General features: G+C 48.6%; 1 protein-coding gene across 1 annotated transcript in view; it reads left to right on the forward strand.

Annotated features, from left to right (window-relative positions):
- Pkp1 (plakophilin 1) overlaps positions 1–10,110 on the forward strand; it is a 47,667-nt gene extending 37,557 nt beyond the window's left edge. Inside the window, exons 7-14 of the mRNA XM_008830288.3 lie at positions 1,076–1,190; positions 2,797–2,952; positions 3,729–3,905; positions 5,021–5,174; positions 5,498–5,684; positions 6,211–6,295; positions 8,260–8,366; positions 9,776–10,110. Of these exons, the coding sequence (XP_008828510.1) occupies positions 1,076–1,190; positions 2,797–2,952; positions 3,729–3,905; positions 5,021–5,174; positions 5,498–5,684; positions 6,211–6,295; positions 8,260–8,334 (949 nt within the window). The 3' untranslated portion in view covers positions 8,335–8,366; positions 9,776–10,110. The remainder of the gene's footprint in view (positions 1–1,075; positions 1,191–2,796; positions 2,953–3,728; positions 3,906–5,020; positions 5,175–5,497; positions 5,685–6,210; positions 6,296–8,259; positions 8,367–9,775) is intronic.
- Positions 10,111–16,646: the final 6,536 nt, after the last annotated feature.

The raw sequence follows: 16,646 nt of genomic DNA on the forward strand, positions 1-16,646 counted from the left end.
ACTGGTTCAACCGTACATATCCCCTCCTTCACGCCCAGAAAAATGCATTTCTTGTATTATCTTGAAGAGCGTTCTTTTATACAAAAGTCTACTGATTGGCTGCTCATGAGTCACTTCCTGGCTGTGGTGCTGAAACCATTTGCCATGCTCATTGGCATGAAGGTGGCACTGCTTTGCCCAAAGTTGTCTGAGTTCCACAGCAGGGTGTGGCAAAGCTCTGGAGGAGCTGGTAGAGGAGGGATCTGGCTATGCCTGTTCTCAGAGCTATGGAACCATTGAGTAAGCTCCCTTTTAGGGGCTTTCCTTTCTGTAATGGGATTTGTTTCCCAGAACTCATGAGAAGCCCCCAAGTGGGGGTGCAGTTGGTATGTGCTTCTTTGTCTCTACTTGTGCTTCTCCCAGCCAGCCTCCAGTAGCAGCCTCCAGGGGGCAAACAGCCTGGCAAGATGAAAAGCCAGCACAATTAAGGACTTTATGGGGCTACAAGGCTGCTGGGTGCACATGTGAGACACACACACACACACACACACACACACACACACACACACGCATGCCGTACATACTGTTTAGAGTTTGGGAATGAGCTACTACTGTGACTGAGCACAGACTGCATGAACAGGCTGCATCTGGACCCCAGACAAGACCCTCTCAGTTCTAGTCCAGATCTAGCACCTCCACAGACCCTTTTTGCCTCCACAAAATGACAGCAAACAGCAGCTTCTAGCTGCTGTCCCACAAGTGGCCACTAGAGGCAGTTATTGGGCTGCCAGATACATGTAACCATTGAGAGTCTCAAAAGTCATGGGCCTGAAGACTAAGGGGACAGAAAGAACAATGAAAAGCAAGTTCAAAGGAGAGCCATTCCGCTGGGGCTAGTTAGATCTAGCTAAATGATTTTCCCCTTCTTTCCTTCTTCTTCGTTTATTTTTCTTTTTCCTCTTCCTTCTTCTGCCACAACCTTCAAATTTCACCCTGTCCTTTCTGCCTGCTCTTCCCTGCATGTTCCCCTGCTGTGTTCTGTCCCCTCCCTCTTATCCTGCCCACATCCTCCTTCCCTCTCCATTCTCTCCCCCAGGAACCTGAGCTCAGCTGATACTGGACGCCAGACTATGCGGAACTACTCCGGGCTCATTGATTCCCTAATGGCCTATGTCCAGAACTGTGTGGCCGCCAGCCGCTGTGATGACAAGGTGAGGCTACACCCCATTGGTGGCACCTTGACCCCTACCCTCATTACCTCTGCCTAGAGCTGCAAAGCACAAGGCCACAAACTCGAGTCAGGGACTCCTGATCCTGGCATTTCTCTCTCTCATAACCCACGAGTCAAGGTTTTACTTACTGGGTGCCTTTGAGACCTGGTCCAGTGACAGGACAGGAGCAGAGTCAGGAGCAGTGAAAGGAACATCAAGAGCAGGATTTAAGTGCTCTGAGGTTGGGCTCTGGGGCCACACTGTTATCATGGTTCTGAACCCTGCTCTGCAGCCCTTGGGAGCACATGATGGTGCTCCCAGGCCTCCCTTGTCCTTCCTGAGATGAAACTTCTACCAATACCTCCAGAAATTCATTGGCAGGCCACTTTCCTGCCCTCTCTAGACATCTACAGAAGTATACATAGGCTGAAAGGACACAGAGAAAAGACAAACTGAAGGCTGGGATACTCCCACCGCAGCAGGGCAGTGGTTCAGAAGACCCACACCCTGAGAGGGGAGAGTTTTATCTCATTTCCTCCACTGGAAGTGACAACATGGTCTCCAAAGACAACCTTGTCACTAGGTTGCTTGGTTCCATGGGGCAAAGGGCCTTTCTGCTTTGTGTGCAACATCCCTTACACCCAGACATCCTCAAGCAGTGGAAGTCAGATTCCCTCTGATCCCATCAGAGACCAAATATTGCCAGGAGGGTATATCTGCCACCTCCTAGCCCTAGCCTGGATACAGATGTAGCCCAGCTGCTGCTGTGAAGTCCTGGGCCCTGGGTCCCACTGTTAATATATACATAGCGCCTTTGATGTTGGAGGCTGAGGGTAACCATGGGAAAAGGGAAGCAGGAAGGACAGTGATGACTAGGTGGCTGTGTAACCTGAAGGAACTGGGGCTGCTTCTGAAGGAAGTTGTTTCAGGAAGGAAGACACATTCAGTCTTCTGGCCTACAATGGTCCACAGCAGAGGAAACAGTCACTACTGCTTGCCATGTTTGTTACATGCAAGGCCCCGTGGTTGGTGCTTTTCATGTGTAATGTCCATCAGTAACCGAGGGAATTGGCTCAAGACTCCCATGAACACCAAAGTCCACAGACACACAAGTCCTATAAAGTGGGTATTTGCATATAACCTACACACACTTTTGTATATACTTTAAATCATCTCTACTTATAAAACCAAAGAAACTATCAGTGTTGTGTAAATAGTTGTTATTAATAATGACAAGAAAGAAAACTATATTTTCATTAGTAAGGCAATATTTTAAAAAATAATTTCAATTTGTGGTTGGTTGAATCCATGGATGTGGAACCTGAGAATATCCAGGCCCACTGCACAATCTCCTCAGTAGCCCAGTGAAGTGAGTTTAGTCCATTTTACACCTAAGGAAATGGAGGCCTATAAAGGTGAAGTAGGTCACACAGGTTCAAGCAGCCAGGAAGTAGCAGAGGCAGGATCCATGTCTAGTTCCCAGAGTGTCGCTGAGAGAACTTTCCAGACTGAGAGTGTATAGACCACTTTGATTACTTGGGACGAGTGGTAGGTCCAGAAGTTCACTGGGACTGGGCAGCACTCAGGCACTCTCTCCTTACCCCAGTCTGTGGAGAACTGCATGTGCATCCTGCACAACCTCTCATACCGCCTGGATGCTGAGGTGCCCACCCGCTACCGCCAGCTGGAGTACAATGCCCGCAATGCCTACACCGAGAAGTCTTCCACTGGCTGCTTCAGCAACAGGGGTGACAAGATGATGGTGAGCACTGTCCATCTGCAGAGCCAGGGCCCACCCCCCAAGTCCTCGCCAAGTCCACTACCCCAGTAGCCTCTCTTCTCTGTCCTCTTGGAGCCTGAAAACAGACTTAGAAGCTAGGCCCCTGCCAAAGCCTTGTTCTCTGAAGAACACCACAGCCCAGAGGCTGGGACAGGATGCCCTACCCAGCATGCACAGGGGACCTGTGATCCTAGGATGTTGGAGCCCAGACCACCCAAAAGCAAAAGTTCTATGCTCCTTTCTGCAAGCCTTCATTGCTCTCACTATATAATGGGGTAAATCATCCTTGTCTTTCCTCTGACCCTGAGCATCAGGGGACAATAGGATTCTGACCATCTTGGGCACTGGTTCCCACTACATCCTGTACCTCCTAAGAAGGGTACAGTGGAGGCAGAATCAGACTGTGGAATCTGTTCCAGGTCATCCTGGTTGAACCCAAGGCAGGTCAGATTATCAGCATCTTGCTCAAGACTCTAATGCGGCCTTACAAAATTGGAGGGTCAAGACCAAGACTCCTTGGAGAATACTTCCAGAGATATTAGGAATAAATACTCCCTGCCTTCTCAGATACCAACTAGAAGATGGTGGTCCATTCTCCCATTCCATGGAATGCTAGGATGCACAGATGAAAGGGGTACAGGGGGCTATCTTCTCCCATCCTTCCCATCTGGATCCACAAGTTGAGACTGGGGGAGAGGCAGAGTACTTGCATTATATCCCCTCACCAAGCTCCCCACTGACCTGCTGTATGTCTTTAGAACAATAACTATGACTGCCCCCTTCCTGAGGAGGAGACCAACCCAAAGGGCAGCAGCTGGCTCTACCACTCAGATGCCATCCGCACCTACCTGAACCTCATGGGCAAGAGCAAGAAAGATGCCACCCTGGAGGCCTGTGCTGGGGCCCTGCAGAACCTGACAGCCAGCAAGGGCCTGGTAAGGAAGCCCTCTCCCCTGTTTCTCCAGCCCACACTCCAGTTTGCTCCCTGCAGCTCCCACCAACCTATCCTGTCCTTGGCTAAGTCTTTCAAATACATCCAGTTCTGAATAAACTTCAGGCTGTAAACATGAGTATATTGGGCCTTGGGCTGGTCACCAGGGAAGTGATGAGAGCTGACATGCCTTTGTTGTCCAGGAACTCCTGGGTGATGTCCAAACTGTAATCTCTCAGTACTGATTCCCTGGGCTCTGCCTGCTGTGGGAGACAGGAATGGGGAGTGTGTTTCACAGAACAACATTTGATAAACTGACAGAGGTGGAGAAAGGAAGTTTGGGGCATAGGCAGGTCCAGAGGAAGCTGTGAGGGAATGGCATAGGCCTTGAAGCCAAATATAAAGTTTGAAGGCATGATGGGTAGGGCCAGAGGAGACTTGGAGAATGGCCATCTGTTTTTCAGCTGTACTTAGGACAAAAGGGCTTGGGCAGCATCAGACATGGGCAAAAGGAGGGTAAGGAAACTTCCCTGGCTATGAGGGAAGGAGCCTAGGGCCTCCAATCTAGCCTGGGGCCTAGATCAGATCACATCAGGATACATTTGTTGCTTTGAGGTCTAGATGAGCTGGCTTACCTCCAGATGACTTCAGTGATGCCTCCATATGGACCCTGACCCTTTCTGATCAATCTTTGTCTCAGAAAAATGATCATATTTTCTTTGTCACACGCCCTTGACCATGTGTCTTCATGTGTATAGACACTGCTGGGAGAGGTATCTGAGGTAGGCAGAGCTGAGACAGCAGATGAGGACGGCACACTGTTGGTCTAGACACCGTCCGTGGGTTAGCATGAGTGAGAGAAATGAGACTTCCTCTGCCCACTTGTCTGAGTTTCAGGCTGTCCCCACCAGGCATGGGGAGCCAGGCAGGGGCAGAGGGATCCTGGCAGGGGCAGGGGGAAGCCTGGCTGTTCTGTAGTCACCCAGGTATGAGCAATTTGGTCTTCTCCCATCTTCAAAGGGAAATGCTCAGGGCTTCTTTGCTTGGGATTCCCTGCCTCTCTCCCTGCATAGTGCCTGGAAGCCACAGGCGAGCTCTTCCCTGGCTCTTCTCTCCTAGATGTCCAGTGGCATGAGCCAGTTGATTGGGCTAAAGGAAAAGGGCTTACCACAAATCGCCCGCCTTCTACAATCTGGCAATTCGGATGTGGTGCGGTCTGGGGCCTCCCTCCTGAGCAACATGTCCCGCCACCCTGTGTTACACAGAGTGATGGGTAAGAGCCTCTCCTCCCTCTACATAGGATGCAGAAGGCCTCTACTTTCTAGAGCCTACTAAAAGGTCACCATCAAACCATTCCACAGGACAAGTATTCTGAGGGGAAGTAGACCCAAGACAGGTGTGGGAGTAGGAGGGACCTGTCACCTGAGGGAGGGGCTTGTCTACAGAGACCCATCTGGGTTGGAGTTCCCATGGAACCTTGAGGGGCCACCTTGCTTGGTGCCTGGCTGAGGGTCTGTGAGCACTGTGGCCCTGGAAGGAACTCCTCAGCTAATCCTTGGTAATCCTGATCCCACTACCCGACTCCTTCCTCTCTAGGGAACCAAGTGTTCCCAGAGGTGACCAGGCTCCTTACCAGCCACACCGGCAACACCAGCAACTCTGAAGATATCTTGTCCTCGGCCTGCTACACTGTGAGAAACCTGATGACCTCACAGCCTCAGATGGCCAAGCAGTACTTCTCCAGCAGCATGCTCAACAATGTCTTCAACCTGTGCCGCAGCAGGTGGGTGGAGAAGGGACCCATCTCCCTTCTCCACACAGTAGCACCAGTTAGGAGTGGAGAAAGTGCCCAGTGCTAGGGGTACAGGATAAGGGAAAAATTCTAGAGGCTGATTGCTGAGGGGCTCTGGTTCCAACCTCCAGGCCCCAGGGTTGCATAGAGGAGACAGAGGCAGAACCTTTCTTGGCTGGGGGACATGTGGGGCACTGGATTGTCCAAGGATCTACTGGAGACATAGGACAGCAAGGCCCAAATGCATGGGAACTTTTCTATGCTTCTTAGGGTTCTCTTCTAGGGACAAGTGCTGGTGAACCGGAGTGGGAAGGCATGACCACTTGATGGCCCTAGGGTGCCTCCAGGTGGACAGGGGTGTGAGATGTGCCCACTGTGTAATGACTAGTGTCAGCTGTTCCCCATTTGGGTTCTCTTTCATGCACCCCAGGGCCTCCCCACATTTCTGAGCTCTGAAGGGAGGGTGGCAAGGGAGAGGTGTTCCTGTGTCTTATGGAATCTCATCTCACAAACCCAGTGCCTCACCCAAGGCTGCAGAGGCTGCTCGGCTACTCCTGTCCGACATGTGGTCCAGCAAGGAGCTGCAGGGTGTCCTTAGACAGGTAAGAGCATACACTAGTAGCCCTCTTGACCAGACTCTTCCTACACTTGCCCTGTACTGAAGTCTCAGTTAATCAGAGAGAAGGTTGGTCCACCCCACCAGGCAGGGTGAGACTGGCTCCAAAGGAGAGTCAGAAGTAGATCTGCATGGCAGTAAGTGTGATCAGGGCTCTGATCAGAGCCCTGGGTTCCAGGATCTATCACACGTGTTAGCCAGGTGGAGGTGGAGGGTGAAGGAAATGTGTGAGAGGCCTAGGGTAGGATCACTTAGGAACAAGCTGGCAAGCAGGTTGAACAAATGATACCAGCCATTTGGGGACACAATATGTCCTCAGGCTAGAAAGGTTCAGTGGCTCAGTTTCAGCTGAAGACTTGCACTTGTGCCTTTGGCTTGGATTGCCTATGAAAGTTTCAGGGGAGGGTCTTAGGATAAAAGCTGCTTTAGAAAGGCTAATTCCATGCCAGTAATCGAGGAACAGTGGCTCCTAGAGGTTGACCAGAGTGATCTTTATCCCTCATTGTCCTCAATACCTCCCAGCAAAACAGGAACCAAGGCCTCTATCAGGCCTTGTGCTGTGAGATATCTTCACTCTGAGTCTTCTTCCCCATTCCTATGGCAGTTATTTCTTAAGATGTAGGCAGAGAGAGGAGGAAATAAAGGACAGGAAGCAGACGATACAGAATAGGACTGGTGATACCTGAAGCTTTCACTTGGAAACATGGTTATATTAACAGAAGTACATCAGTTGATAACAGGTGGAGGAGGCTCTTGAGGTGGGAGTAAAAGGGGTCCCTATTTGCAGAGGCTGAGTCTGGATGACTTGGGTGGGAGTCAAGCAGGTGTGGTATATATAGTCTTGGCAGATGCCAGAGCTGCTGTGCAGATTGATAAAATTCATGAAAACACACATGACCCTTGTATGCTCCATATCTGCAGAAAAGCCTTAAAAAGGCATGAAGACCCTCACCTGGGGATGAAAAAGAGCAAGATCCTGGAAAACAAGAACATCTGTGCAAGGTGCCCAAGAAGGGCACAAGAGTGAGCAAGCTCAGCATAGCTACAGGGGGAAATGACATCATGTATCATATGCCCGAATTCCATAAGACTTTGAGCAGGATGCTATGTCATCCTGTTTCCTGTTCCCAAAGGTTGACCATAGCTGAGCCAGCTCTCAGAGCTCAGTGCTGGGCCCTTTTCTCATGACCCCTGGACAGTTGCTACTTTACACTGTGTTGTTCTCATTCACTCTGAAGCATAAATTGAATATCTTCCCTATAACAGAAGAAATAATAAGAACAAGGTTCAGCCTTCTCCCAGCTTGAGCTTAGGGGCTGGTGAAGTTGTAGGCAGGAGAACAGACAAGCCTTGTAGCACAGCAGCTTTGCCCTGCCCCTGAACTTGAGAAATGTTGGGCCTTTCCTCACTTTCTGGGACCTATAAAAGCCAGGTATGCTGGTGTACACCTATAATGTTAGCACTTGGGAGGCAAATGGGATCAGGAATTCAAAGCCATCCTCAGCATCATAGTGAATTCAAGGCCAGACTTAGTGACATGAGACCCTGTCAGGGCAGGACAGAGCATAAATGAGAGATAGTGACAGTCAGAGGGGAAAACAGCTGCCATAATCTAATCTGATTCTGGTGGTGGTTCTTGGTGAAGAGTAAAGAGTGCTACCTCAAATTCTCATGCCTTGCCTCAGATTTCTGGAAATACAGCAGGAAACTCAAATGTGCAGGAGGAGGTCCAAGCGCAATTCACTAACTCATGGATATGAATGGCATTGTGCTTGTTTAATCAGGCCCATTGTAGCCCAGGCCTATGTACATAGTGATCAGAGCACACTGGTTTGTCCACAGTCTAGATGAGCCTTAGGATGCTCTAAGAAAGTGACTCCTGATCAGGCATCAAGCCCCATGCTGCTTGTCCTAGGATTTATCACCTGTTTGTCTTTCTCCCCCTTGCAGCAAGGTTTCGATAGGAACATGCTGGGAACCATAGCTGGGGCCAACAGCCTCAGGAACTTCACCTCCCGATTCTAAGAAGATACTGTCCAAGCAAGTTCAACTTGCAGGTAAGAATCAGCCTGCTCCATGGCAAGGGCCACCATTATAGCCAGTCCCAGAGAGGAGCTAGGCTGTGCTCTCAGGGATACAGAAGCATCTTTGGCTTGGCAGACGGTCTGGCTCTGGCTGACAGGAAGACAGCTATGTGACTCTTAGCTGAGGACATGGGCTGCCCCATCATAGGGCATTAGAGACGTATAATGTTCTGTTAACACTGGAAGGGTCAGAGGTCTTGGCAGGACTGCTGAGTATAACTGTGTAGGTTGCCCACTACACAGCCCCAGTGGTGCCACTTACAAGGACCATAGTGGCTTATATAATATAGGAGATACACAGTGTCATTCTGGGTTTGGTCAGCCACAGCTTCCTTTTCATTCATTCCCAGCTCTGCACACACCTAGTGTGGACAAGGTTTATTTCCAGCTGTTGATTCTAGGGACCAGAAACCCAGACCCAATACTCTGTTAAAGGTTTGCAAGCTTGACTTTAGTTCCCTAGAATTAACTGAGATGCTTGCTATATACACACCTACCCTCAATCTCAGAATTAACTGAAATGCTTCCTACATAAACACCTACCCCCAATCTCAGCAATTCTGACTTGCTAGTCCTTAAGTGAAGCCCAGGAAAATGTATTTTTAGATGAGTATTGTCCTAGTTTGTTTCTCCATTGCTGTGACAAAACACTCTGACCATGAACAACTTGGGGAGGAAAGGGTTTGTCTTACATCTCCTGGGTCACAGTTCATCACAGAGCCCAAGGAAGGAACTCAGGGCAAGAACCTGGAGGGAGAGCTACTGCACAGGCCATGGAGGAATGCTGCTTACTGGCTTGCTCCCCTGGCCCATGCTCAGCCTGCTTTCTTATACAACATAGGCCCACCTGCCCGTGGGTGGCACCACCCACAGTGGGCTGGAACCCCCATATCACCCAACAATCAAGAAGATGCCCCACAGGCCAATCCAATGGAGGCAATTCACCAGTTGAGGCTCCCTCTACCCAGGTGTGTCAAGTTGACACTAAAGCTATCCAGCACAAGTATCTGAAGGGTTTTTGATATAGATAAGAACCACAGCTAAATACTGAAGCAGACACCTTTGGTTAAGTATGAGTGAGAAGGGATTTGTGGTGTGACTGAGTGGGGGTGGGTATGTTGCTGGGGATTGAACGTAGGGTCTCACTTATGCTTAGGCACATGCCTTATCACTGACCTACACCCCTATTTTTTTTCACATTTTATCTTGAAGACCGGGTCATACTAAATTGTCCAGGCTGGCTTTGAAATTGCTGTGTATCCTAGGTTGACCTTAAATTTGTGATCCTCTTGTCTCAGTCTCCCAAGTAACTGGGATTATAGGCATGCAACGCTATGCTCAGTCTTAACTATATGCTAACTTAACAGTTTCTCTTTTTCTAGAAAGATACAACCCAGCTGGGAAGACCTCAAGCCTTGAGGATGGGCTATTCCATCCATCCTGTGCAGTATTGGAGAAGCTCACATGCAGCAGAGGGCAAATCTGAAAACTGTGGATGATGGAAATATTTTTTATTTTTTTTTCTTTAGGGGGACTGGCAGGCAATGGGGATTGGGGAGGTGGGGGGGTACTTTCTTGACTTAACAGGGCTTACATCTGATGTCAATACTTCCTTCTCTGAGAAATAGTATATATATATATGTATATGTGTATAATGTAAGTATGTGTGTGAACTTGTATACGTGTGTGTGTGTGTGTGTGTGTGTGTGTGTGTGTGTATCTGCCATCTGCGTTCTTGGTCAGGAAGGGCATCTCCTGTTTCTCTCCATACGCACCTTTTATACTCCAACCCAGCAAGTAAGTCACATGGGTCCACTCCACAAACATGTCTTCATACCTGGCTCTCCAAACCACATTAATTAAAAACTAGGCAGAACTGATGGTCGGAAAGATGGCTCAGTGGGTAAGGGTGCTTGCCACCAAGCCTGACAACGAGTTTGATCCTGGGGACCCACATGGTAGAAGAGAACTGACTCCTACAAGGTGTCCTTTGAAATGCCTAACAGCATAACCACAAACTGCAGAAGGCTAGGTGTGCTGTTTCTTTGCAGCTCATGGATAGCACAGAAGACTCTCCACATCTCCCCTTTATAGGCAATGGCAAACGTGCTTGTTAGCTAGTTGGAAATGTATTCTGCCTAGGCAGGGGCTCTTGTAAGTCAAGCCAGAGAGAGCTCTACAGCCTTTCTGTGTCACTTCCCAGAGGGCAGGAGAAGGGAGAGTAGCCAGGGCTGGGGCTAATGTTCCCTCTTAAGAGGTCACTTTGCAGTCAGGGAAGTTGGCTGGGGTGCAGAGGCTCAGAATATCTCATAGGAAAGCCTCAAATATCTGACAAAACTGCCTTTCCACGATGCTACAAGGCCCAGGTCTGGCAGGATACGGAGCTGAGGAAGCCAAGAGGACAGCGTCACTTGCTTAGCTGGGGAGTAGGAGCAGAGAGACGAGCTCATAGTTTTCTTGGTCTCTGCACCCACAGGAAAGTTGTAACTTGCAGAGCTCCTGATTTCAGAGCACCTACAAGCTGCTACTGCAGGAGAAAGAAAGTAAAAATGGTGCTCGAAGCCAAAGAGCTGTTCTGGGAATAGCTATTTGGTCTCATCTTTCCAGGAAGATGCTGAAGCTGGGCACCTGCCTGCTCAGGTTTCAGATGGAACAAGGAGGGAGAGTCGGAAATTACCAGGGAAGTGCCTCAGACCAAGCCTGTTTTTTGGGTGTCAGGTGAGGGAGTGCTTGAGATCCCAAAGACTGCAGGAAGGGAATTTGGATAGATGGACCAGGAAAGGGTAGTATCCTATTAGGGCACCAGCCAAGCCTCATCCTGACCAGCAGCCAGTCGTTTCTTCCTGAACCCTAACTGTCCTGTTTGGACTTTGTGTTTGTTAAACAAAGAGGCCCATTGGGGATGGGGGCAGCCACCCCCCGACCCCAGACTATGAGTTTCAGACAGCAATAGCAAAAGGACTTCTGAGAACCCCATAAGAAGGTCTGTCTGTCAAGGTCCATAGGACAAATGGCAGGATGGCACAGAGCTGAGGGGTCCCCAGGTCCTCTCATGTCTCAGCCAGTGCCTCTCAGCTGGTATGGTTAGTGCTGGGTAGACCTGAGTGATCAGTGCCCCATCTTCCTTCCAGGTCTCCTCCTCTCTGTGCTTCCCCCAACTCACCCCTCTTCTTACCCTAACGGTAAGACTGAAAAACTCCCTTTTGGCAGAGGATGGCCTAGTAAGAGACCTGGCCCCTGAGGATGAGGGTCAGATACATGAGAACATTGCCCTTGAGGTGTCCCAGGCCATCTAACCCAATGTGCCTAGCCACTCTGGATCTACAATACCCTTCCCAGTTTGGGCTCATATTGGAAGCTGCCTCCTGGCTCACCCTTCCTTCAGGTATCAGTGTGGGAGGCTATTCCATGACAGTGTCCTTCGGTAGGACAATGTGGGATCCTGAACAATCCATTTCTTAAAACACACTGTTGGCACACTGCTCTGTGCCAGGCAGCATTTTAAAGAAGCACCAAGGATGTATAAGTGAATGAAACAGCCCATACCCATGTCCTCATGTTTATATTCTCCTAGGGAGATAGGATACACGGGTCCTATGCTTTAGGAACCGTCCCCCTCCCCTTTTAGTCCTAAAGAACTATGCAGGACAGTCAAGGCAGTAAGTGAAGTTGTTAATAAGCCCAGGGCAATGCTTTCCCCTTAGTACAGTCTCTTCCAAAAGCCCCCTGGGCTTGTTTTCCTTTCCCTAGGAGAGACTCCATAGGCCCACGGTCCACCCTGGATATGAGGTAGCTGCTCAGCTATCTGGGGGACAGTTAGGCCAGGCATGATTGTGGTAACTTTTTTCATGCCTTCTCAAGCTGCCTAAGTGGTCTGGACCCCTGAACCAAGCCTGTCACTCAGGAAGGCAAAATTGAGGGGACTTGAGGATGCATTTCTAGAAGCAGGGAGTAAGGGGCTGGCCTATCTTAGTGTTTTAAATCAAGTTCATGTCATACTTCCATATCTAAAACAAGTTATAATTTGGGACTAAATGGCCTTGAGTCTTCCTTGACTCTTGGGTCTCCTGTGAGAGAGATCCAGCTATTGGCCATCAGCAGCCTGCCCAGTGGGGGTAATACTAGCTATCCAGATCTAAAACTTCTCCCAGGAAGCAAGGATGTCCTTTTCTTGTCCACCTCAGTTCCTGGCTGTGAGGTAGTGGCTGGGGCTCTGAGATTAATGCAAAATGTCTGGGAATCTCCTTCCATGCCTCCTTCTCCTTGTTCTGTGTCTGTGTGAGAGCCTTGTGCTGACCAGGCCCAGTTTCCCTGTATGATACACCTTGTATTTGCTTTTTTTTTGGAAATATAGGTAATCAATAAATTGCTAGTGTTTCTTTGAAAAATGTTCACACTGTGTATTATTTGGAGTACTGTTAAGGAATGGAAGGGGCTACTTGCTTTCCTCCAAGGTCTCCTCTTACTATGCACCAGGCAAGGATTGAAAATGCCACCAAGGGCTTTCATAGATACCTACTCTATCATAATCCATGTGTTTTCCATGTTCCAGGATGCTGAGATTGCTTTCTTGATTTACAAATAAGTGGGGCCTAGGAAGGGGACACATATACTTAATGTCACCCAGGTTGCAAATGGAAAAGTCACTCTGAGCATGACCACATACATCCAAGCAGAGTCCTGTAGGATGAAGTCTAAGGAGCTCATGTTTCCAGAATGCTTACTCTGCCTGGGCTGCATGTCGGCTGCTAGAGGGTCACAAACACAAAGGATGTGGAGAATACCAGGGATGGTATGAACATAACATGTGTGAGACCCTGGATGGGGAAGGGAGGTGCTGAGGGAAGCCCTAGAAGGGAATTCGTCCCAGCCTAGAATAATGGCAAGGGAAAGGCCTCCATTGTAGCCTCCTGGGGCATCATGCTGCTTGGTAACAGCCAGGAAGGAGGAGCTCAGCATCACTCAGGAGAGAACTCTGACTGTTCGTGGCCCACACTATTAGATGCACTAGGCTGGGGCCTCTGGGAATGTTTTGAGACCTGAAAATTGTACTGTCTGCAAAAAGCAGATCAATTACAAAATTAAAATATCAATAAATGTTCACATTTTTATGTTTTCATCAAAATACAACTTGCAGGCCAAAGTACCCAACTTAAAATGTATGCAGCTCAACCCTCTTCAAACTGAACAGCACACAGACCAAGAAACAGAACAAAACCAAGCCCCACTCCTACCACTCCTGTTTCTATACCCACTCCTTGACTTCTAATGCTATGTTTCTTTAAATTTATTTATTTTCTAATATTTTATGCATATGAGTGTTCTGTCTGCATGAGTATATGTGTACCTATGTCATGCAATGCCTGGAGTTAGACAGTTGTGATCCTCCATGTGGGTGCTGGGAACCAAACTCAGGTCCTCTGCAAGAACAGTTAGTGCTCTTAACTGCTGAGCCATCTCTCCAGACCTCTAATGATATATTTTAATTAGCCTATTTTGAACTTCACATAAAGGGAGCCAACAATAAGTCTGGTTTTGGTCTCATTTTAGATCAACAGGTGGGTAAGATTCATGACAATTTCTGTTGCATGCTCCATTGCTACTGTTCCTGTGCAACTACACTACAATGCAAGATGCCACATCACACCATCATCATTCTTACATCTTGTTTTTACAAATGTTTGAAAGCAAAGAAATTCAATGTTGCACTGGTTTGGGGTACATTTTACAAATATCCTAATTCAACTGTTTGGGCCAGGAAGATGGCAGGTCCTTCAGGGGACAGGCCAATGAGCATGGGATGGCCTGGCTCCAGGAGCCAATGAACAAGATAAAAGGAGACCAGGAACACAAAAAGCCTGTGTGGTAAGAAGGGCAAGACTCCACAGACCTGGAGGCAGAGTCTCCCAGACCCTGTGTCCATGCTGCCCACAGGTCCACATGCCTAGCCTTGAAACCACTTCCCTCCTATTCCTTTTGCAACTAGCCTGGCATGGAACCTGACTCTCCCAGGAGCCAGAGAGCTCAAGCATGAAAGAGGTGCATTCTGCTGCCAGCACAGTCAGAGCACAGGGTGAACAGACATTGGGCAATGGTCTTTGGGAAGAGCACACAATAACTCCTTTCACTTTCAAAGCCTTAGGGTGTTCATCTTCTGTTTGGGTCTGTACTTCAGTGTAGTGGCACAGGCAGAGCACAGAGAATCAAATTCCAGTTGATAGATGAGGAATCAGAGACAAAGTGATTAGCTGAGTCACACAGCAAGTTTGCAGCAGAACCAAGCCTGAGTATCAGAACATGACAGGGAAGACTTCCATGGAGGCAGCCATATTGTGCACTACCAAATCTCTAATGAATCAAGGTTCAGCCATACTGTACACTACCAAATTTCTAGTGAATTAGGGTTCATGGAATCTTAAGTCAGCATAAGTTTGCACATCTTATGAGGTGTTGTTGCTGTACAGGCATGCAGAAAAATAAAAGTTCTGATTCACAGACTATCTATCAGATGCCAGAAACTGCCACATGCATCGTCTAGTCTGGAGCTGTCTGGTCTGGTTGGTTAGAATATAGTGTCAATGAGCCTAGGGCTTCATGGCAAGAAATGTCTCAGTGACCCCAGCAGGTATCCTCTACCCTCTCTGGTCACCGTTCAGACACCTGCTGGAGCAGCATGTGTGTATGTCACTGGGAGACAGGTTGACCATCTTGGGGAAGCATGTGGAAGCTGAGGAGTCTGCTTATGGAGAATAAGCAGAGAACTCCACACTTCATGCTTCCAACATGCCAGTGACCTCTTTAGTCAACCATTAAGAAATTTCACCATAGCTGGGGATGTAGCTCAGTTGGTAGAGTGTTGCCTAGCATGCATAAAACCCAAGTTCAACCCATAGCGCTGCATAAAGCTGGGTGTGGTGGCTACGCCTATAACCCCAGCACTCGGGAACTGAAACAAGAGGATTGTTACTTCAAATCCAGCCTGGTCCACAAAGCAGGACTGAAAAAAAAAAAAAAAACCTCAAGACTGATGAATTAATAAATTAAATGTACTTCTGCCAGACATGGTGACACACATATATAATCCTATCACTCTCTGCACTTGGGAGACTGACAGGAGGATCAGGAGTTCAAGGTCAGTCTTGGCTACACAGTGAGTTAGAGGCCAACCTTGGCTATAGTAAGTGAGCCCATGTATGCAGCTCTGTGACTCATACCCCTGCATTCTGGGGCCCATGTTTTCCTGGAAGATAGCTGGGCTGTAGAGGACAGACACCTTGACCACCTACTCTGTGACCATAAGCAGGCTGAACACTGACACTCATTGTCTTTAATCTTCACATGGATACTACATACTCAGCACAACCATTCCCATGTCACTGAGAAGGAAACCACAGTTCAGAGAGGCTGAGTAATCTGAACCAGGTATGAAGACAAGTGTGGTGTGCTCCTCCCTTGACTTGGCTCCTGAGCTGTCCTCTTACAACTCCATCTCTACACAGAGGTGCTCCCTTTGAGCCTCCCATTACCTGGGCTTAGACAAGAATGAGTGCCTGTATCCCTGTCATTTGCTGTTCACCTTTCCTTTTTAATCAAGAAATGTCTGGGGAGGAAAAGGCACTTGTCCTCCTCCAAAAATCTTCTTAGAACATCTAGATAGAAGTTAATCACCCACAGTCACCATCAGAACTAAGAAAAGTCTGTTCTTCCCTTCTTCCTTCTCTCTCTCTCTCCCTTCCTCCCCACCTTCTTCCATCTCTCCTCAAAGTTGGTCCTGCCTGGTCCAGTTTGCCTGGATTTCAGTGCTCCTGGGGTTCAGCCAGTCCCAACAAACTAGATAGATGGACATTCAGCAGGATGCGGAGGGTGGAGCTGTTGCCATGGGTGCTGGCAGTGGATGGGACTCGCTAGGGAGACAAAGGGCATTCAAGGCTCGCCATCCAGTTTCTAGGTCTTTCCTCTGGAGCTGACCCACATCTGGGATGGAGACAGAGTTGGAAGGGTCTTTGGAGCTCTCCTGGCAGGTAACAGTCACATATTCCCAGCCTGTGAATCCTCTGGGTAAATGGTGTCTAATGCAGAAGGCTCAGAGACCACACAGATGAGAGGAGTGGCCAGCATGAGATATATTCTCATTCTCTCTCTCTCTCTCTCTCTCTCTCTCTCTCTCTCTCTCTCCAAGTCCCTATGAGCATACACAGTCATGTGGTTGACAGGAGGCTCTGTGACAGCACTGGGTTCATGTGACAAGCAGTA

The sequence above is a fragment of the Nannospalax galili genome, unplaced genomic scaffold, assembly GCF_000622305.1.
Source record: "Nannospalax galili isolate Female #2095 unplaced genomic scaffold, S.galili_v1.0 scaffold113, whole genome shotgun sequence".
Taxonomy (NCBI): Eukaryota; Metazoa; Chordata; class Mammalia; order Rodentia; family Spalacidae; genus Nannospalax; species Nannospalax galili.